The sequence below is a fragment of the Molothrus aeneus genome, chromosome 9 (genome assembly GCF_037042795.1).
Source record: "Molothrus aeneus isolate 106 chromosome 9, BPBGC_Maene_1.0, whole genome shotgun sequence".
Classification (NCBI taxonomy): Eukaryota; Metazoa; Chordata; class Aves; order Passeriformes; family Icteridae; genus Molothrus; species Molothrus aeneus.
The window spans coordinates 13,552,819-13,576,375 of NC_089654.1; the positions used below are offsets into that span (position 1 = coordinate 13,552,819).

Below are 23,557 nucleotides of genomic sequence, written 5' to 3' on the forward strand. Positions count from 1 at the left end.
AATGCCACCTCGCCTCTATGAAGGGCAGAAAAAAGTTCTGGAGCAGACATGTCTGGCTCTGAAAGACTTTATTGCAGATTTTTTCAACATTTCTTTAAAAATACTGATTTTTACTTGTATCCTCTGAGATGAAATGTAAGAATTATTTTTGGAGAGAATTTTGAAGTACTTTATAGCATAATAAAAAAATTCTGACTCTTACTGAAAAGAGATTTCTCTGTACTGGGCACTTCTGTCTTTTATCCCAAAGCCCTGGAAGTGCATGGGAGATGTCCAGTTATACAGAAATTTGACAAAAAAGACAAAGATCTGGAGAGAAATTTACTTCTCAAGCAATAATAGTTGTAACAAGTTTTTATTAGCAAATATATTTTAATAGTAAAGGGTAATCCAGCTGATGTGGTTTGGGTAGAGTGGGTTTTTCTGCTTCCTTTTCATTAGCAGACAGGATTGTGAGAAGAGCAGTAACAAGGCTGCTCCAACAGCTGTGTCACAGGGGCTGTGGGGTTTTTCCCATCCATTTGCCTCTTTTTGAGAGGAGAAGAACTTCAGAAATATTACTGGGCAGGTGATGATTTTCCACAAGGAAAATGCAGAGTTATCCCATAATGAAGGAAAAGCGTATTGTATCAATGAGTGCATACCGTCAGGGCTGTATGGCGATACATGAGAAACCAGAGCAGAACCTTAATTTCCAACTGGTGTCATTTTCTGTAGGTCTCAAATGGGCTTCTCTGCTTAGATAAGACTAATAAACCTCTTGAAATTACAAATCAAAAGCTGACTTACACTATGCAAATGAAGCGAGTTCCCACTTTGTGACAGAGAATTCATTTGTACCTCAGATTAGAGGCTCCAATCTGTATTTCTTAGTGACTAATGAATCTGGCCTCTGCAGACCAATTTCAGTTCCACTCTAGTTAATGGCTGCAGCAGTATCAGTGCGAGCATTTTGACTATTCTCCCATTAGAGAAAGAAAAAAGGCTTTAAAGCCACTTCGAAGTATCTTCCACCTGCCAGGAAGGTCGTGGTGGCTCACAATGCAGACAGAAAGAGGATATTAAAATGGTTAGGCTAATTAATCTTGCTCTGACAGTAGCCTTGACCAAGTTTTCCCATTTGTTTGTTTGCACAATATAGTACTCCAGACTGACATCTTTCTGTTTGTATAATGTGTTCTGTTTCCATTTCCAATGCTTTTAAATTGATCAAACAAATTATATATATGCTTAATGACACATTAGGAATAGGTAAATGGGACAGAGTAAACAGGGTGTTACAGCAGTGCCTGCTGTACTCAATGCACAGCACACTCGCTGCACAGCAACGTTATGCATTAATGTAAAAGCCTGCCTTCAATTGATTACCTGATTACTCTGATTGGATTATTTTGTAAAATAATGTAATCATGTCACTGAATTATTCTTCATCCTTATTTATTCTACCTTATATGCAGCTCAGTGAACCTTTAAGCATGATGATAGAGTTGTTACAAGTAAAACTTTTTAAAATAGCAGCCTTTATTCAGCTTTACAGTTTTGCCGTCACTGATAACAGGAACGGTCAGTGGACATCTTGTTTGCTCTATTGATTTCCTTTTCCAACTGACCTTTGTGCAGGAATGGGAGTTGGTAATCCTTCTAAGTATCTATGAACAGGTACAGGAACAGGAGGGGGAGTGAGAGTGGCCAAAACTAATTTTTATCCACTGAGTCAGCTTCATTTCATGCCTCCTGTAATGAAGAAGGTCTATTTGTCATAGACAAGTAGTTTATAGTGCTATGGCTGCACTAGTGGAGCTCAGTTTCCAGAGGACAATTATTGTCATTTTAGCCTAAACTGCAGAGTGCTAATTTTGGCGTTAGCATTTTTAAATAGAAGTTATACATTTTGACATTAAGATGAAAGCTTCAGGCAAGATTTCTGGCATTTATTTTTACATTTTTCAGCACATTAATAATACCATACTTATATCTGATACAAAACAAGTCCAATTTGCATGTTTACTGCTTAGAGACCACACAATGCTAGTGGCTAGCTGCGCTTCTATTCGTGCTAATCCAACAAGCAGATGGAAAATATTTTAATGTTGAAAATAGTGTTCTTGTGCCATTAAATCACAGTAAATCATTCTGACAGTTAAGTATTATAATTGTCGCCGTATAACGTTGGGAATTTTCCCCAGCTGCCTAGGGCTTCAGACCTAATGATAGTTTTCTAATGAATGCAGGCAGTTGTGGATACAGTGGACAACTTGCTCAGGCCTGAAGCTCTGGAGTCCTGGAAGGACATGAATTCTTCAGAACAAGCCCACGCAGCCACAATGTTACTTGATACATTAGAAGAAGGGGCTTTTGTCTTGGCTGATAACCTTGTAGAACCAAGTAGAGTCTCAATGCCCACAGAAAATATTGGTAAGTAATCTTCTTTTCGAGCATAAGTTAAAGTGGTATGTATTGCTTTACACAAAAGGAGGAAAAAGTGCTCCAGATAGTGACATACTTTCTGAAGGCTGAGCTGTGCAATGTTTGATGGAAAGGTGAGTGCTCCAAAGCAGGGAAAACACACTTTTCTTGTTTGGTTCTTTGAAATTAGCCTTCTTCTTTATTGTCATTAGTACATTATAAAATGGAAAGTAGTTGTTACAAAGTTGATTTATCACTGAAAAATCATTAGCAGAATGCGTGGATGTGAAGAGTGCTTAAAAGGCAGAGTATGGATTTTTTTGAGGTAACTGCTTTCTGTAGAGCTGCAGAAAATACTTTTCTGTTAAATATAAACTGTTCCTAATGAATTTAAATTACTTTTTTTGCAACGGGCTGTGCCAGTTAAATATTTTAGGCACTCAGCATAGGCCAAATGTTTATATTAAACATGACTGCCTTCAGGTAAAAATGTGTTCAGTGAACTACATCTCCCATAATGCAGAATAGCTATGCTCCAGAGACTGCAAAATAGCTGGAGATAGTTGGAGCGTAATTTAGAATTTAAGTGGTGACAGAGAAATGAAGGGGTTTGGTATTAGAGATGTGCAAATATTGTTGTGAGGGATGTGTTAAAGCAAAAATCATTGCTATGCATAAAATTAAAATTCCTTATTACAGAGATTAATGTAGTCTCAGGGAGGTACAAGGAACCTGAAAGTCTGCTAATATGCAGCGTACCAAGATAGAGACTTGGAATAGACTGCAGAAATGAGACTTTTCACGTTTCAGTGTCTGCATATTTGTAGCTGTAGAAGATGATTCTGCCTAGTTTTTAATTGAGTAGGAAGATACTGGGAAAGGATGGGGAAAAGTCTCACAGTCTGTTATCAAAGGAACTGCACCAGTTGTTTTGAAGGAATGTGGGTAGAATCACAGATCTGCCTTTGGATGTACACAAGCAGTTCCATGGAGATGAGTAGACACTGAATATTACTTCTTGTGATAAGCTGTCTTCATGTCATAATAACATTTCCCTGATGCCATGCAAGACTGAATTCCTAGTACACATATGTGTGTATGACTTGGAGAAAGAGAAGTGATTTCCTAATTTCATACTGCTTGTCAGTCTATCGTTCAGAGCTCTAGCTGGACTGGCTTAATATAACACAGATTTTGTCAAGCAATCGTCCACTCTCAGCTATATGATTTTACCTATCCAAGGAAATCTCGCATTCAATGGTAATCCCGTGAAAATTTCCTGATATGTGATGTGTTATAAAAGTAATACTGAAGTATGCTGAGTAGCATCTGATTTTTCAATTTAAATGCTTTTAAGCAGAACTAATAAAATGGTTTCTTATAAATATACAGAAGTAGATGTAGGAAAACAATTGGAAATCATTTTTAGCTACATATACTGATGTAGCTAAATACGTGGCATGATTACTTAGGTATTCTTTTTTATTCCTAAGAATACTTAGGTATTCTTTGCTGACTGTTTAAAAAACTCTTTATATCTAAATGAATACTTAAAGATCTAAATTTGTCAGCAGAGGATACTGCATAGACATTGAGATCTTCAAAACTAACATTTTTTGCAACATGTGTGTGGTATCTTTACTGGATTTAACTGGATGCCTTTGTGGGCACAAATTTGAACAAGGTTTGATGTCATGATATCACTAGTAAAGTGCTGTCATTTTAGCAGTGTGCATTAGATTTAGTTAAAGAAGCTAAGTCTGTGTGATTGAAGCATGCAGTACAAATCTGCCTTACAGACAGCCAAGTGAGAAAACTAAATAAAGACTGGGGGGAAAAATTGTCGTCTGGCATATTGTAATCTGGCCAAGAGACTTTCTCTGCATTCTCCTTTTTTAACAATTTTTTTTCCTCTGGTCTGCTTAGTTTTGGATGTTGCAGTGCTTTCTACTGAGGGCCAAGTGCAGGACTTGCGATTTCCTCAGGCTGGTAAAGGAGGCAACTGGATTCAGCTCTCTGCACGAACCATGAAACAGAACAGCAGGAACGGTGAGCCTTGGGCACAGAACAGTGGAACTCCATTAACTTCTATAAAACCTACCTTAAAACATCAAAACAAAACACCACAAAGCTGCTCTGTGGCTTTTTTTTTTTATGATCATGGGTACCTGGTCGTTTTTCTTCAAGTCCGTGACCTGAAAATACCTCTCAGTTTACTGATGCTTAATTGTCATTGGAGTACGGCTCGCTGTCTTTCTGTAGACCTCTGTGGAATGATGATGGGCTTTTTTTTTTCTTTTGTAGGACTAGCCAAACTGGTTTTCATTATTTACAAAAGTTTGGGTCGTTTCCTCAGTACCGAAAATGCAACCATAAAGCTGGGCAGTGACTTGGCGGGGCAGAACAGCACGATCGCCGTCAACTCGCACGTCATCGCGGCCTCCATCAACAAGGAGTCGAGCCGGGTGTACCTGACTGATCCCGTGCACTTCACACTGGAGCACATTGATGTGAGTTATGCTAATGAGCCAGTGGGAAGGTCACAAAATCAGCAAGAGAGAAAAGCAATGCAGAAAAACAACCTTTTTTTTCCATTTGAATTTTAAATGTTGGACTAGGTCAGAGATGCGAGTTAAGTCTATGAACATAAAATTAAATGAGCCTGGTTCAGTGATTATTAGAACTTAAGTGTATTCTTAATGAAAACTAATTCAGTAATCAACATGAAAATGTAAATGACTCATTTGTTTCTAACTGAAAATTAACTCTTACCTTAGTAAAAGGGAAGAAAATAACTGTTAAGATTCTTCATGGTTTGATGTAGTAAGTTTTATTGACTCTAACTTTTTACATTAATTTTGGACCAAGTTACAGAAGCTTATACAATTTGTTCAAATTGCATTTATTCAGCAAAGAATAAAGTATGGTATCTTGATCTGTTATACATTGAATTTATGTATATTTTCATTGTGGTATTTCATTTAATGTGTGTCTTTGCTCTTAAGTTTGTCCCTTTCTCTTTTCATGTCTCACATGGGGAAAATAAACAATCACTACTGTGATAGAGAAAATATGGTTAGATTTTTCCTCTCATTTGCCTGAGTTTTTTTGAATCTGGTTGGATTTCTTTTTAATCTGGTTGGATTTTTTTTTCACCAAAATAGATAGGCATTGAGGAGTGAGCTTTTTATGTGATACCTAGTCACATGACTTTGGCCTGACCAAAGGTGAGAACCAAAGGAAAAAGATCCTATTTTCAAATTGTCAATTACAGGAAAAAAATATCTTCGGAATAAATTTGCAGTCCTAACTTTCCAGAAAGCAAAAATAACTATAATGTATCATCCATGCATAAAAATTGTAATTGTTTGAAATGGGGTCTACAGTAATTGAGACTACACTTCAGAGTGCTTCAGACTATAAAGTCCCTTTTAAACTAGATGCCTTCCTTGTGCAACATAATCCACAGTTTTGCTGATGAAAACCTTTATTGTCCAAAACGTGCAAAGTTTAATCTAAATTACCTTTTACACATATTAAACAATTGTTATTGCCATCTTAGTGTGTAAAATCCTCATTTTATGTTACCCTTTTGTCTCCCAGCCTGACAATTATTTCAATGCAAATTGTTCCTTCTGGAACTACTCAGAGAGGACTATGATGGGATACTGGTCAACTCAAGGCTGCAAACTGGTTGACACAAATAAAACTCATACAACGTGTGCTTGCAGTCACCTCACCAACTTTGCAATTCTTATGGCTCGTCGGGAAATTGTGGTAAGTAACGATATTTCCAGCCATCAACAGGGAACAAACTTAAAAGACTTGGCTTTAAATTTTTAGCAAGATCCAAAATTGTTGAAGTTTCTTTAGTATTTATAGCTCCTACCCACTCTTTCCAAAGTGATTTGCTTTCTGTAGCACTTTTCCTACTCATCCATAAAGTTGCAAGCAAAATAACAGGGAAGAGAAAACAAGGAAGAGCAAGTGTTTTCTACAAGCCATATTTTAAAGTTACTGACCAACCTTACAACCATTTTATAGACTCTCCCTCAGTACAGATGATGTGTCTGTTCAGACAGCTGTGCAAGCTGTTCCCTGGAAGCCCAAATGCCAGCTCTCCTTGGCAAGGAAGGTCAAGGAACTTCCATACTGGTTGTTTAAACACATCTTCGTAGTCAGAAATTTTGTTGTCTATTTAAAGGACTTCCTGCCTGTCAGGGGCCCAAGAGCATGCAATATTTGCAGAGATATGGGACTTCTCATTAAGCCATTGTATTTGAAAAGATCACTGCGAAGAACTAAAGCAAGGAATCTCCTTTAGCTAAACATGAGATTGAAGCCAGAATTACATGGGCAGCATATTCTGCATTTTGTCCTGCTTATTGTGTAAATTATTCTTCTCTGCTGTAGAGTTGCAGGTCTGTAGAAAGTCCCTGGGAAAGCTCTCCTCTCTCCTTTCATCAGAGCCTAGCGGTACCTTAAAAATGTTATGTTTCTCTGCTCCTATTTCCAACCAGTCTGCAGTGAGCCATAGAAAAAGTGAAAATGCTATCTGAGCTGGATAAAATAGTCACATTTTTCTCTCAGATCTGCTCCTCTTCTACTTACCCTGATCTTGCTCTTCTGGGAAGCTGACCTGAGACTGAGAAATTACTGAGTACATTTTGCCCATCTCATGTAATGAACAAGTAACTTTTCTGGATACCTGTGAAAATAGGTTTTTGTTTATACTCATAAAGAGTCATAATAATTTTCTCCATTCTTGGTTATTTCTAGTACAAAGATGGAGTGCACGAATTGCTCCTCACTGTCATCACCTGGGTGGGAATTGTCATCTCTCTTGTTTGCCTGGCCATCTGCATCTTCACATTCTGTTTTTTCCGTGGCCTGCAAAGTGATCGTAACACTATTCACAAGAACCTTTGTATCAACCTATTCATTGCTGAGTTCATTTTCCTAATAGGCATCGATAAGACAGAGTACAAGGTAAGTTTTCTCTCTGTGTACTGATCTTGTTCTCTGAAATGGCTGTTTGAAATGGATTTGAATTAAAACATGACAACACTGACAAGTTTTTAGCACTCCAACCCAGCAAGGCTAACATAAAAGCACAGCATGAAAATAAGATAGATATATTCACACATAAGTATTTACGTCCATCCCAAAATATGCTTTTTATTTTCAGTTGAGAAACACTGGCTATTAACAAAGTGGGTGGTTAGACTTTTGAAACAGGAGATGAAATTGAATGTTGACTATTAGGAACATAAATACCTTTTCTATATATATTCAAATGTCTTAACAGGTATTGACTACATTTTTATATATATTAGTACAAAGTCTATTCTATATATATATACATTTTTTCCATTTCAAATTCAAGCAGGTATTTTGGTAGTATTGGTAAAATTAATTCTGAAATCATTCATTTAGTTGAAACTAATAATCTAGCATAGTTTCAACCAGAATTTGGCCAATGGGGAAAGAATTAAGACTGATTTCTGTTACAACAGTAGAAATTTCCATATTACAGCAGACCAAAATCGTGGGACAGACACTTCATAATTTTAAATGTGTAGTATCACATTATGCATAGAGAACCAACTGTTCATGTCTAGGATTATCTAAACTGTAACTCCTAAAACCATATCAGTTTCAAAATTAAAAAGTTGCTTATGAAATTAGGAAATCCACTCTGAAAATCGTGACTGGGAGATGAGGGTGCTATTTCTTTGTCTTCATTCATACTGTTCAGCTAATTCACTTTCTTTAACTACTGAACACATATTAGTGTTTTCAAATGTTCAGAGTATGTTTTGAGATTCAGAGTATGTTTTGAGGGAAGATGCTCCTGAATTTGTGAAATGTTTCTAATAAAACTATCTGCAGTTCTATTGCACACTTTTCAGTTGGAGAGGTAATGATGTGAAGGTTTTGTGGTTTACATTTCCATCTCTCTCTTTCTTTGCAGATTGCATGTCCGGTTTTTGCAGGTCTCTTACACTTTTTCTTCCTGGCAGCCTTTGCCTGGATGTGTCTAGAAGGAGTGCAGCTTTATCTAATGTTAGTAGAAGTATTTGAAAGTGAATATTCTAGAAAGAAGTACTATTATGTTGCTGGCTACCTCTTCCCTGCTACAGTAGTTGGTGTCTCAGCAGCTATTGACTATAAGAGCTACGGAACAGAGAAAGCGTAAGTAATTGCAAGTGACCTGAGTGTTTTTCAAGTGAATAATTTTTTAAAGCCTATTAGCTGTCAGAGGGTCCCTGACAGACTAAAATACCATCTGAAAGCTTTATTGGTAAGAGAATGGCGATGCTGTGCACGAATTACAATCAAGTCTTTTGTAATTCTGTAGGTTCAGGGGATTTTTACTCTAGAGAGACCAATTCTAAATTATGGTCTTTCTTTTAACACAAAAGATTGACCTGAAACAAATTGAAAAAGTAAATAACTTTTTGTACTCAGATGTATATTAAGCAAAATTTCTCAACTTAAAATATCTGACAAGCCTAACCACCCAGTTTTAAGCTAATGCTTCATTAGATCTCTTTGTTCAGCTGTCCCTCTAGCTAGCTCTCATCCTGAAGTATGACAGTACAATATTCCAACCTGTGTGTTTTATTTTGATAATATTTTATCAGGCAAGTAGAGTGAGATTAAAATTAGCCACTGTCTTTTATTTACAGTAATACAGATGCATATAGGAAGTGACAGAAGGTAGACAGGAAACATTTCTGAGGATTTGAGTTGCTGGAGGCATGAATTTGCCTTTCAGTAGTGTTTATTTTGTCCTTTGATGAAATTAGTTACAGAAGGAGAAGATATTGTTGACTACAAGAAAGCTGCTTGATGTTGCTATTGATGAAAGACAAACAAGAGAATTCAGCAGGGAACTGGGCTGCTTGAAAAATGAATTGCTAAGTGAAGTTGGCCCTAATAGGTTTATACGTCATTTAGTCTGGTATCTTATGTATTCTTTCTCCACAGTTCAACTCCCAGATGGGGCATTTTATTTATACCATATTATTATTCAGCAAAACCTGGCATCTGAGCATTTTCTGTCTCATATTCCTCAGGCATGAGCACTTAACATAGTTAAAAGTTAAAAGCAGACTTTGAAGATCACATGGGAAGGCTGCAAAAATAATTTACTGATGTTAGATTCATTAGTCCATGATAGCACCTGTCTCCAAACCTTTTGACTGAAAGGAGAGCTTGCTTTGGTTTTGTTTCTCCTTATGTTAGTTATTCCTAATGTTGTAGTTTCAGGTTCAGTTGTGTTATACAGAGTTCATTGGAAGAGGTAAGGTTCAGGTTAGGTGTTGTCCATGGAATAAGTGGTACTGTGCAATCTTCATCATTGTTTACTGGCAAAGTGTTACCATAAGAAGTATTTTAGCACTTTCCATTTATTGGACTGAGGTGATAATGCACCTTTTCACTTTTCATTCTCTTTGTTCCATAATAGTTGCTGGCTGCACGTAGATAACTACTTTATCTGGAGTTTCATTGGACCTGTTACTTTCATTATTCTGGTAAGGTTTGGTTTTTTTTCCCTTTCTTTTTAGGTTGCCTCACAGCAGATTAAAAAAATTGAAATGAAATTAAATTTTCATTCAGTGCCATCCTTATTCACAAGACATCCCATAAAAATGCTTAGAAACAATTTATAATGTGACTAATGGTTATATAAATATGTAGAAATCTTTAAAGAGTGCTGACCAAATGATTAATTGTCAAAGCTGTGGTGGCACTTCAGCATGGCCATTTTTTCCTAATGGCTTGAATTCTGAAGGTCATATTGACATGTGTAGTCATATGAAAGATCAATGAAGTACTAAACACAGGGGCTTTTTAAAAGGAACCATTATTATTGCTTTCAATTGAGTCACTACTGTACACATTCTAGAATTTAACTGCTAATTATCCAACATAATTATCTCAAAAGGGTATTCAAATGCATTGGATAATTAAATTAATTTTTTGTTCCATTACACTTACACAGTATTTGTCTGTGTATTTGCATATGCACATTTTTCCATGCCTACTTCTGTGTGTATTTGTGTTACATGTTGTGCCTGTCAGACACAGAAGTTGCTCTGTTTTAGTACAAATAATGGGCTGTTATGTAACCAGTAGAAAGCCTGTGCACATTCATTGCTGAAGCCACTGTGTGCCTGCACCCATCTGTACACCCACTGGGTGCCCCAGTGTCCCCTTAGCACAGAATGCTGCACTCAGACATCAGTTACCAATTCTCTGAGCATTTCCAGGGAAAAAGCCTGTAATCAACCCAGGGAGAGAACTTCTCCCATTTATTTCAGACTAACAATGCCAACACTACACAGTGGAGGAATTTGTGAGCACAGTGAATGCACGATGTGCATTTTGGCTCACCTTGGTTTTCTCTGCTAGCTCTGTATCTTTAAAACCTGGCTTTACTTGGGAGATGCTGTAGAAGGCTGGCTGGGGACATAGCCTATGTACGTAGAGGCCTTTTCTCATAATTGCTGATAGTTTGGAGGGATGAATTAATTCGTGTTCATGCTTTGGAAATCTTAAATAGTTGCATGTCTTCCTGCTCTTTCACAGCAGTAGAGTTGTGAAATGTTAGCAGAATTTGAGTTCACTTGAATTTCCACATTCAGGAATTATATTTTTCCATATTCAGAAATTTTATTTTTTCAGTATGAAGGACATGCATCAGGCATAATTTTGAAATTTCCTTGACTTTTATAGATTTGTGTGCCAGACATAATATTTCAGCACTTTTTGTACTTACAGTCCAAACTGATACTTTGATTATGGAAATTTCTACTAAAAATGTTCCTGGCCAATGTTTTGGTTTGCATTTACTCTGTTTATATCAAAAAATATTTGAATCCTTGAGCGATCACTTGAGAAAAGATACTTGTGCAATGTAGAGGTTGTTAAAGTTCATTGGCATATTTTCAAAAACATGGGCGTAGATGCCAAAATTTATGTGTGTATGACTTGAATTAGAAAAATTATAGTGTTTGTAAGATTTAAGTGTAGACCATAATAATTGTACAGAGTTTATTCTAAATACATTCTAATTAAATCATATCTCAGAATGATGGGGATTTTTTTTAAATTAAACCTACAATTGCAATTGAAAGTCTTCAAAAGATAGACTTAATATGTTCAATATGATAAACAATATTTTTCAGCATGAAGTTGTTTCTTGCAGTTGTAATTATTCTGGAAATTGTTCTGATTTTCCCACTACAATAGTTAAGTCACATCAAGTCTGGTTGTGTGGTGATAATTTTGCTTTTTGTTTGTGGCTCCTTCCTTATTTTATTGTTACTGGGGGTATTTTGCTAAGTCACCTATATTTCTCTCCCTTCCTTTAAAATAACATTTCACACAGGAAGCCTTGGGCTTTGCTGATGGCTTTTTCACTTCCTCATAACCAGGTCAGAGTGAGAATAGAGGTGAAGGACATTTAATCATATTGACCATGTACAGACATAGTTCACTATTATTTACTGGCCGTGACATTATTATCCTCCAGCAAATCATTTAGACTGAGACGCAAAAGGCTTTTGGGAGCAGTATTCCCAACTTGAAAAATATGAAACAGCAGGTAGCAATCACAGCACAGTTCCTAGGAGTAATTCTTCTCTAGCAATTGCTTTGCCCTCTAATCGTCCCAGCTGAGAAAGCAAGAGAAACCAGAGGAAGAAGTGTGAGAAGTGTAGTGGCTGAAAAATAATATGTCATGTGCACTGTAACCAAAGAGCTGTATCTGTAGTGTAGCTTACTTAGTGTCAGTAGCATGTGAGAATGTTGCTTTGGTAAGCTTTTTAACATGTTGCTCAAGTCACTTCTGTGTTTCTCAGTTTAATAGTTCTGCACATAAACTCTTTTTTGACAGTATTGTCCTCTCTTCTAATTTACAGTTTTTTCTCTTGAGTTTATAAGCATTTGTAGTCGTGTCTGTGCACATTTTTGCACAAAATGAGAATGGGAAGCATGAAGCTCCTCAGTACATCTTCTGAGGAACTTTTAACTTCACTATTTCTATAGCCTGTCATGCCTTTGGGCACCAGGGTTATTATATCTATGAGAAAAGAGCATGTAAGTAATGAGCGGTGGGAAACCATTAGTATGCCTGAAATGGTTTAATGAAAGCTTGGATCATGATACGTCAGGAGCTGTTCTTATCATTTGGACAGCTCCATCTGCATCTTTAATAATTAATTCAGTTCAGTAAGAGTTCAGTGTGCACACTCATTTAGAAGCCTTCAGAGAGCACCTCTCTCGCTGCCAGTCCCAGGGAGAAATAGGCTTCTGCATGGCTAAGAGCAAAGATCTGGAGATACAAGAGCAGTTTTAGAGCTGCATTTGCCAGGTAACAAAAGCTCTGGGGAGTTCAAAAAGGGTCAGAACATGTGCAGTTCAGCTAGGTTACTTCAGAGTGGTGTTTCTGTTCTTCTGTCTTATCGTATCCATGTCAGCACTGCAGGCAGTGTGGAATGAATTTTAAGCTGCTAAGCTCAGGGCGGACGTGATTCCATTGAGCAGGTTCATGGCTATAAAACAAACAGTGCACTTCTGTAATCTGTGGTCAGAAAAGCCTGAGCACTTTGACTGCTGTGTAGATTCATTCATGTCCAAGGAACGAGTGGCATTGGTTTAATTTAGCCAGAACTGTTGCAGTTTGCTTCCCCCAGCTTGCAGGCAGAGCCCATGTATTTGTCTACCAAGATTATCTAAGCAAAAATTACTAAGATGCCCCATTTCATTAACACAGAATGTGTTAAATGTCCTCACTCAGGCTGAAGTATTGCTTACCTGAGTCAGCGGATGGACAGATGTACACATAACTTAGCTCCACAAGTGAAAATGGACTGTATTTGTAAACTTATTTTTTATAAATAATACGTGTTTATCTTTCTATAGTAGACACTTGATAAATGGTTTTTATCTATTAGTTGCAGGAGGAATTTATAATAGTTTTTGCAAAATCTAACTTTATTTTGCTACTAATTCATCGTACCTGCAGCTAACTCCAGTTGATTAGTCTTCTGTGCAGGTTAGCACACCCACTTTTTAAAAAAGTTAATTTGAGTTGGACACATTCCCTGTCTCAAAATTACATAGGTTTCAGGGTCTAGAAAGACACATTTTCTGCTTATACCTTCTTTCGTGTCCAGTTCCTTCTGATTTCCAAAGTAGAAATGGCCATATGTGTGTTGCCTGTGGAATAAGCGTGGTCTTCCAGTGTGCTACATTTGATCATTACCATAAAAACTCTTCATATTTTATATTTTAAAGTAGTAAGTTGTTATTTTTTAATATATATATCAATTCTTTTTCACTTTGTTTTATCCAATTACACTTGTATTAAGAGATTACAAGAAACTAATAGAAGTTCTGTAGAAGATACTATATATTTTTTTCTTTTGCTTTACACAAAATTCTGAAATCAGGGTATAGATCAAGCTAGTTCTCTATCCAGAATTCCATCTCTTCCAGTAGACAGTAAGTTTTAGAAACTAAATCAGAATCAAGTATAAACATAAATTAAATACTATCAATTCAAATTTTTGCTTACTATAACCAGCTAATATTTTAAAAGATCTCGTATTATAGCTCCACCTTCTGTAGCTGTGTGTTTTGTCACTTTTTGGTATCACAGCAGAATCTTCAAATCCAAACCTAATGCCTGACCAGACTTTTAATTTCTTATTTTTAGCTTTCAAAAGAATGTTGCTCTGATTTGCAGACACGCAGCAGGAAAAAGATTTTACAGACATAATCAAGGGTATAATTTTAGGACTGTTTGAGATGTATACATTGTGCATCTGTGTGTGTGTTTGAACAATATATTTATATTTTTATTAGCCTTAAAGAAGAGGGGCACTGTTCAGCTGCAGATTTTGGCTCATCTGGGATGGATGCAGCCCTGTTGTCAGGATGAGGTCCAGCCAGTCACTGACCATTTATGTTACATGAAGTGATGAGAATGCCACCATTGTCAAAGGCCCATTTTTTCTCACAGAAGATTGCTCTCAAAAGTCTCTCTTGCCACTCTTGTGGGCCTTTGTATGACCTCAAGAGTTCTGCGTGCTTGTGGTGAACATTTTCATAAAAAAAGGTGTCCTACTCAGACCATCTGTCAAGCTTGGAAAACATCTACAAATTCATTTGCTTGGATCAGTAACAGTTCAGTCCTCACAGAAACAATTCAGGTTGAAAGGGGCTCCTGGAGATCTGTGGTCAAGCCTTCTTCTCAAAGTAGCCTCAGCTCTGGGCCAGACCACGTTGCTCAGAGCTGGAAAAGCTTTTTTGTACAAATGAATACAAAAGTCCTAACTGTGTTTTCTTCTTCCCCCCTCCTACATATTTCTCACCAAGAAAATTAATTCAGCTGTTCCTTATAAAAGCATTTATTTTCCAGCAAGTTCCCTTTTCTCACTGCTTAGTGTCTTTCATGAGAAAAAGAAAAAAAAAAGGCAAGATGCCCAAAAGTCTTTAACTTATGAATTCCTCCAAAACAATCAATTTCTAGATTAAAAACAATCAGGGAGCCAAAAGCAAATCTATAGAAAGGTTTGGTTACAGTAAGCAAGCAAAATATGGTGGGGTTTTTTTTATAATGATATAATGCATAACAGAGATGCCAGCATGTTTGAACAAGTGGCAAACCATGGTCTTTTGACTGCTGAAACTGAAAACTATGCAACATTTCACAGTGATGGAGAAACAAGTATCATATGCTCAGTTGTCATAGTTACTTTGTCTTCAAAGTACAGTATTTTTCTTTTTTTCTTGGAAGGACTTTTTCAGCTGCTGTGATATGGCATTATTATTTCTGTGGGCTGGTTTTGTGGGTCTGTACATGAATTACAATTAAAATGTCACTTAAGAAACTGCTTTGTGCAGTTGTTCCCTGGTGCAGCAATGTCATACACCCAGACAGAGCTGAGTACCTACATAAAACCTGTTAAATACAGTGGAGCTTGGCTCAAGCTCTGGGGTAAGGCCATGTCTGCCCATGTCACCAAAGGAACCTCAGTGTGTGAATACAAGTTTTTATTTGTCGTGTGGCAAACCAGCACTTCAGTTGTACAAAGAATCAGAGTGTAAAACTCTCTTGTTTCATAAGGCAGTCATTTATGGGCTAAGCCACATCTATGAGTTTTTGATCCAAGAATCATGATGTCAGTACAATACAGGATATTCTAGGGTAGCTCCCTAGGCAAGGATTAGCTTCCAGCTGTGCTGTAAATATTATTCTGAACTGGATTGTGCACTCCCAGATGCATAGGTTGCAGACAAAGTTGATGTACGTGTTAGGATTGACACAGGGCATGTGTCTTAGCTCTTAATCTGTTTGTTTTTACAAAAAGCAAATTGAGGTTGCATTTTTCAGGCAGGCTGAAGAAGTACATGTTATGTCAGCTACCAAACTGTGCAAGAAACTTTTTCAAATAGAGAAAAATGAAATCTTGTACTAAGACATGGATCTGAGGGTCAGGTCTGTTGCAGAGCCCTTGTCCTGTCTGGTGCAAAGGCCAGGGAAAGAAGCAGCTTCTTTTCTCATCCAATGAAGTTACACCGTACAGAGAAAACCTAGATGAGAGGAAGAGATCACAATGATGTAACTAAATGTTTTTTCTCATGTGGTTAGTAATTTCCTATAAGAATCATAGAAGATAATCACCAAGATTATGACTTATTGGCACTTCTATTACATTTTGCAGCAATGGAAATATGCATAACCTACACCATGTATATACATCAGCCTAAAGGTTAAGTATTTTCAGCCAGTTCTTGAAACACAAACAGAAACAGAAAGCTTATTTTTGTTATTTGTATCACAAACACCTTTTTCTATTAATCTCAACATATAATTGTAAAAATGTTGTACTTTGCATGATAAGAACAAAAGTTGCCACACACTTTTCTGGTGTTGAGAACTGCATTATAGTTTGTGCTGTCCATCCTGATTTTGAGACAGCAGCAGGAGCAATAACATGATTGCCCGTAGCAGTAGGAATTGTTTCTGTAATAAGTGTTCTTATTAACGGACTCTGATCAGAGCCTTCAAAATACTCATCTTTTCAAGATTAAGACCAGCTCTTTGTTAGGATTTCAGTGACATTTCTGACCATTAAGGCACAGCTGCAGGAATACATCTAGCATGAACTGGTATCCCCAGTGTTACAAAAAGAATGAAGATTTTGAAGCTATCTTAAATCAAAGGCTTCCCAAATTGAGAGACTGGGTATAATCATACTCCCTCAGTAACCAGTTGCAGATATATATATATGTATGGAAGATTATAAGGATGGGGTTCTCTGTCTAATGTATGTGCTATAAGGGTGTCCAAGCATATTCTTCCATCTTCTTTTAGCTTTTGGTCCAGCCACTTTGTGTGCACCATTGTAGTAGTAGACAAGTATGTGTGTCTTCTTGCTGAAAGGACATGGCCCTTACTGGTTTCAAAGATACAATTTTGTCCAACTTTTCTGTCTGATATAGGACAGCACAAACTAATTACTGAAATTAGTTGGATACCATTTTTTAGCCCGTGTTCTGCAGGCATCCTTGTATTTGGCTCGCCTGTGCTTTTCACAGGCTTTGAAATCGATAGGAGAAAGGCACCCAGTAACTTTGATATCTGTGATTCTGCTTCACAATAAGAGAATGATAAAAAATTTCCTTCAGTATCTTCCCTGGTGTTACCTGTATGAATGACACAACAAGAATAAGATGCTACAGTCCTTCAAGTGCACACACAGTCTCGCTTCGACAGAATCCAGACTACAAAGGGAAAGAGGGCAGCAGGAGGGTGCACCACCAGCATATGTCTATGGCACTGTTAAGTTTGATGCATTTGCTACATCTTTGTGTTTCTTTTTCTTCTTTTCCTCTCTTTTTCTTTTTTTCCAGTTACATTTAAGGTCTTTTCAAGACCCCAGTAGGATTGTGAGAACAAAAAGGAATAAAATAAAAAAATATAAAGGAGAAACCAGCAAAGGTGAAAAACATTTCAAAATCAGGATGGGGTGATAAAAAGACAACTAGTATAGCCCAGTGAAGCAGTGACCATTGTCCTCAGAGAGTGTTATGGGGAACATTCCATAACACAGGGCCAGGGGTGACAGGTAAAGGTGAGCAGTTGATGAGCAAAACATGCTGGAGGACAGAGCTAAACTGACAATGGCAAGTGCTGGACATTAGTTAAATACGGTGGTTCATGACAATGTGGGGAATTTTGGAAATTAGGTGAAACAAGGACTTCTAATATGTTTATCCTCTCATTCTTATTTGCAATCATAGTTTGCAGACCATCTGATATAGTTACCAATTTTCACTACTTACTTGGAAATAAACTACAGGGTTTTTGTTTAGCCTGTAACATCATCATTATTCAACCTATTACTTGAAGTAGTTTAATTTCATTCTTATCTGTTTTGACAGCTGAATCTTATCTTCCTGGTGATCACATTGTGCAAAATGGTGAAGCACTCAAACACTTTGAAACCAGACTCTAGCAGGTTGGAAAACATTAAGTAAGTGCTTTGTGTTCAAGTATGAGAACTATGATTATTTTCTGATTGCTGAACTGATTGAAAGCTACTCTCCATTAGGAGCACATGCCATTGTCTCCCAGCAACTGCAGATGTCAATTAGAAGCAAACAGCCAATCCTGCTTTCGTCACATTGTTGCTGTAATGTCACAAACGCCGGTCAAAATTAGATAATTTCAGCCTGGAACTAGTGCCAAGAAACTGTTTCACGGAAATGCCACAGCACTGTAGTAATTTCATTTGCATTTAAAATGCAGTTCAAAAATGATGTTCCTGTTTGCATGGCTGATATGATTATATTAAGTTTGTTTTGTTAAATGACTTTTTGATTTAGGGATTCCGAGCAGTTTCTACTTGTAATCCTGTTCTCCCCAGAGAATTGACTCTATTATTATTGTTAACTTTAAGATTATCTGTTGTTTTCATGCTAATTTAACAAATGTTTACTTTATCATGGTGTTCTACTGTAGTGTCCCTTTTGCAGAGTAATATAAGGTTTTGATAACTAATAAGGCTTTGGCAGCTTGCACTTTTTTAGATAGCTTTTTACTGTATTCTGTTTAGCCTTACGTTGTATTCAAGGTTTTTGTTACCAACACTGAAGGGATGGTGCCACTTTCTAACACTGAGGGTTGGATGTGAAAGGGTCTGACAGATCTGCTTTGAACGTTGGAAATGGCAAAGGGAGACTTTCAGTAAGGATAACATTGTGAACTAGATGTTCTAGATAGGTCAGTATCAGCTTCATTGCATGTTGCATGATGAGAGAGAGAGCTAATCTCTAGCATCTCTCTCTTTTCTTCCTTTTCCTCTTTCTGTCTTCTCATCCACACCAGTAATTACCGTGTTTGTGATGGCTACTATAATACGGACTTACCTGGGTAAGATAGAACCCTACATTAACAAACTTCTAGCATGATTTTTAACTTTACAAACTCGGTCATATTGTGGATTTCCCTTAATTTTAATTAACTATTTTTGAGATACCTGATTTGCTAAAGACTTAAACTATTACATGCCTTTATACTTTTAAATTGCTTGCCTCTGCATTTTGAATTTCCTAATTTTGACTAATTTTTATAGACAATTAAAAATGCTCTTATTAATTTCTGTTTCAATTCTGTCTAATAATTTTGTTTCTCTTTTCTGCTTATAATGCTTTCTAGCTATGAAGATAATAAGCCATTTATCAAGTAAGATCATTAGTTAGATGTGGAATTCACTGACTAAATTCCCTTTCCCTTTCATTCTGTGCTGTTTGCTACAATTCCTTTTCCTTAACCTATTCATGATGGAATCTTTTTTAGATTGTTCTGTAAAGTAATATCCATATTTTTGTCACATTTCAACAGGGTTTCTTCATGCGGAAGTTACATCCTCTAGCTTCAGTTTAGCTGAGTTTATCGAAGCATTAATGATTTGGGCTCTAGGCTTTTAATCTGCTGTTTAACCTTTGTGCATTTGTGTTGCATTATTTGGTATTATATGGCAGCACCACTGTTTAAAATCTATGGTGTGATTAGTGGCTAAGCCAGATTTATCAATCTCTTCTCTAAAAGCAGATAAAGCAATGGAGTAGCTGAGACTTGTGCTATACTTCTGCATTTCAAAATAGTTTTGACATTCTATGCTGTTCTTGAGAAAGACAAAGGTTATATCTATTCTTGCTGTTTTCATTGGAGTCTAAGAGTACTGAATGGAATCGTTCTTTCTTTAATAGATAAAAGGTTAAACTCAAGGAATTTTTACATTTGAATGTGAAACTAGTAAAAGTCAACTGCAGGAACTGAAATGTTAATATTGGATTTGGCAAAGTACATTCTCGTAAGTAATGTTACTAAAATTAATTTTCTTTTACAGATCCTGGGTCCTGGGTGCATTTGCTCTCCTGTGTCTCCTTGGCCTAACATGGTCATTTGGTCTGCTGTTTATAAATGAGGGGACCGTTGTGATGACATATCTCTTCACAGTATTTAACGCTTTCCAAGGAATGTTTATTTTCATCTTTCATTGTGCCCTTCAAAAGAAAGTAAGTTACCAAAACCACAGATGAATGTTCCCTAACTCCTTAGAAATGCCAGACATAATTCATAAGAAATAGAGATAAAATTAACAATTTGAAGAACTGGAGTATTTTGAAGTAGTTTGAGGAGGGGACCAGAATTCCAGTGCAGTTCTTGCTGTATGTGCTAGTGGAAGTCATGCAACTGCTCTGTGACCCAGCCAGGTTTAACATGGATGCAGCATTTCCAACCTGTTCTTGAAAAGTTTGAAGGTTTTGTGAAGAAAATGTAAAAGTTGAACACTGGTAGTGGCATATTAGCCTGGACTTACCGCCAAAAATCTTTTATGTTCACATGAAACAAGTCCTGCCTTCACTGCAGTGCTGCAAACAGAGGATCAGTTATGATATCAGCCCATACCAGCCTGGAAATGCTCTCCTTTTCTCAGAACAAGGCAGAGCACCTTTCCTGAGATCCCATTAAGCTGCCACATAAAGCTATGGGTGATAGGCAGGGATAGTACTATGTGTGCTCATTCATTACAAAATTAGGTGTGATGTAAAAATTAATTTTATTATGAACTTTGACACACTTTAGAACAAAGTAGTCATTAATGTTAGACACCTGCTAACAGGAATAGTTTTCTGAAGATGGAAAAGATGCCAGCATTAATGCTTTTTTCCCAAGTGTTTGCTTCCCCCAGAAATCCCAATAGTTTTGTGCTCTTCACTGGAGCCTCCCTCACAAGTGGGATGAGCTAAATTAGTTCTGCTCCCTTTCTCTGGATGAAAGCAGAAGGGCCCAGAAGGAGCTGGAAGGAGAGATAGACAAAGAGAAACAGAGGGAGACAGAGAGAAGGCTTGAAGGGGAGAGAGGAGCAAGCAGGAGAGAAGGAAAATGAAGGGCACAGCTCTGTGGGACCCTTTTTTGGGTTCCCTTCTCTTCCCCAGAGGGTGGAGATTGCTTCCAAGGATGTTTTAGAGGTGTTTTAATGAAGAGTGCATAAAAAATGTTGAGAGCCTTTGTTAGAAGGCAGGACAAATGAAAGTAATGAGAGTTGAGAGGAAGGGTGAACATCAAAAAATCCCACCCAAACAAACTTAACATGAAATGCAGTATGTCCTACATTTGGAAATATCCAATTTGCAGTATTTAGATTATAAATATTTTTACCAGTTTTAGGCTGGAGACCCAGCAATTATTAACTCCCATTATAATTAGCTCACCAGAGACATAATTAACTGATATTTACAAGATGGTTTGAGACCACTGGATAAAGTGTTGTTTAAATACAAAAATCCTATGCTCATGTTCTCAACTGTACCAACTCTAACATTACCAGCATCTCTAAATTTGGTTTAGACAATGGCATTCAGAGGTGTTTTAGGAAAAGATCTGGTAGACAGAATTTTACCTGGATGAACATGACACTCCACTCGTTTGGAGAGAACAAAAGCACACTTAGCAGATTGAGCCTAAGAGAAGAAGAAAGGGAAGAAAATGCAAACATTCCCAAAATGCAAATATTTTCTAGGTTAGGGTTTCATAAAATGTTTCCCTTTTTACTATTTGTATTGGACTTGAAAATCAGAAACAGATTCCTTTTTTTATTTCTTTTTACAGCTGTGCATTGTTTTCATATAAAGTGGAGTCAGCAAAAAGCAATATTAAAATACCAGTCAAGTGTGAAAAAACATAACCTAGAGCAATAAGATTTATACCTGAAAAAGTGTTAAAGCTGCCATTTAAGATTTTTAAGTGTCACTGCCTTTGACTGGATATTGTCCTGTGCTCTGTCTGCATAGCTAATGTAGTCTTTTTATTCTGTTATTACTACTTGGTCACTAAATTGAACAGAGAAATAGAATTGTGGAAGTGAAAACTATTATGTTTCCAGTTCTGACGAGATGATAGTGCTGTTGCTTCCATCAGTTTCCAACAAGCTATAATTTAGAAATAATGACAGTGGAATGCACAGTCCTGACAGATAATGTACATTCACTGCAATACAGGCATTAGGCAAAACCAGCCCTGGAGGGTGGTATTTGGGTAAAAATACAGTTTTGATTGCTATTGTCTCTACTGTGTAGTGGCTTAGAGCATTTAATATCCATTGGTGTTCAGGAGTGTTTTTTCTTAGGTGTTATACCATCTAGTGATGATGTATATAGACCTATGTTTTCCAGGGTTAAAAATTATAATTTGAAGTTGTTTCATTTCTGTTTTCATATTTTTACATGTGTTTTGTGCTGATATAGATAGGAGTTGACTTTAAATAGGTACCATATACTTTTATAAAAAGCTGAATTATTGTGCCTTGAAGTTAAAGTAAAAATTATTCAACTTTTCTTCATCCTTGTGATTTATAGAAAAACAGCACAGTATGTATTCTGTGAGTAAAACTCCTGTAGAAAACAGCACATTACATATGTAAATCCACACTATTAATTTTTTGCATTTTTTCCTCTCTCCTTTTTGCATATACATAACTTTCTGTCTTATATATTCATAGGTCAGGCAGAATTTCCAGATTAGCTGAAATCCCTCTTTTCACAGAAACTCATGAGTCTCATTGATGTAGAAGAGACACTTAAATTCCCATGTAATCTGGGGCAAGATTTATGAGTTTAGACTTACACATCTATACAAATTCTATCCACTCTGTCCTTTCACTGGTGCAGTCTTGCTGCCAAGATATGCACACACTCTTCTGTTATCCAAAACTAACAGTCAGTGAAGCAGTCATGGAATATAAGAAAATTACCTGCTCTGTAAAGTGATCCTGATTACTTTTATGGCAATTGTTATCACCCATAACAAAAGTTTCCAGTAGGTCACTGGAAACAGAAAGTGAATAAATGTAGCCCAAATACTGAAGTCATTAATTAGTTTTGCTGCTCTGTCAGAAAAAAAAAAAAAGTCATAAACATGGGTATATTCAAATTTCTAGATTCAACAAAGATAGGAATTAGAATTTTATGTTTGAGTCCCAAAAGTGAAAGGTGCTTCATTCCCAGCCTTTATGGTTCCAAAAGTGACTCTGGAACACTGGCAAGCAGCTCCACCAGCATAGCAGGGGCTGGGGCTGTGCCTGGAGTGGGGCAGTGGTGTTTGTGAGCTCTGTACAAGGCCAGGGCAGCTGTGGCCATCTGAAGCAGCAGCTGGATGAGTTACACAGAGTAAGAAAAGTCCTTTACAGGCATTGGAAATTTTGCACTCTTTATTGGAAATCATTGCATAAGGAGTAGTACTGAGCAGTGCTCAAGCCCTTCTGGCCTGCTAGGATGGGAAGACAGGCTTGCTGTGCTTTCTGCACCAAAAGCTTTTATAAAAACCACTATTTTCAGCCAGCATTCAATTCAGCTAAACTTAACTATATTAATCTACAATATGAAAATTGAATAAAAACAATTTTCTAACTAAGTCAGTAGTGATTATTCAGGGACATCTCTAAGTGTGTGTATACCATGGAAATAATTGGTTCAAAACTCCTGGGTAGCTGCTAATACTGCCACTGAGTAGAGAGAAATATGTGGGTTTGCTAACAGCCAGCAATTCAACAGACAAGAATTA

The 23,557-nt window shown here is 36.9% G+C and overlaps 1 protein-coding gene across 6 annotated transcripts in view; it reads left to right on the top strand.

The window, feature by feature from the left end:
- Positions 1–23,557, top strand: part of ADGRL2 (adhesion G protein-coupled receptor L2) — a 156,662-nt gene that overhangs the window by 124,140 nt on the left and 8,965 nt on the right. For 4 of the 6 annotated variants that reach the window (XM_066556088.1, XM_066556086.1, XM_066556084.1 and 1 more), the window contains exons 10-20: positions 2,232–2,415; positions 4,333–4,455; positions 4,711–4,916; positions 6,010–6,183; positions 7,186–7,395; positions 8,381–8,601; positions 9,881–9,947; positions 17,872–17,963; positions 18,818–18,862; positions 19,148–19,174; positions 19,842–20,010. In XM_066556088.1, the coding sequence (XP_066412185.1) occupies positions 2,232–2,415; positions 4,333–4,455; positions 4,711–4,916; positions 6,010–6,183; positions 7,186–7,395; positions 8,381–8,601; positions 9,881–9,947; positions 17,872–17,963; positions 18,818–18,862; positions 19,148–19,174; positions 19,842–20,010 (1,518 nt within the window). The remainder of the gene's footprint in view (positions 1–2,231; positions 2,416–4,332; positions 4,456–4,710; positions 4,917–6,009; positions 6,184–7,185; positions 7,396–8,380; positions 8,602–9,880; positions 9,948–17,871; positions 17,964–18,817; positions 18,863–19,147; positions 19,175–19,841; positions 20,011–23,557) is intronic. The other 2 variants (XM_066556089.1, XM_066556085.1) reach the window with 1 other exon arrangement.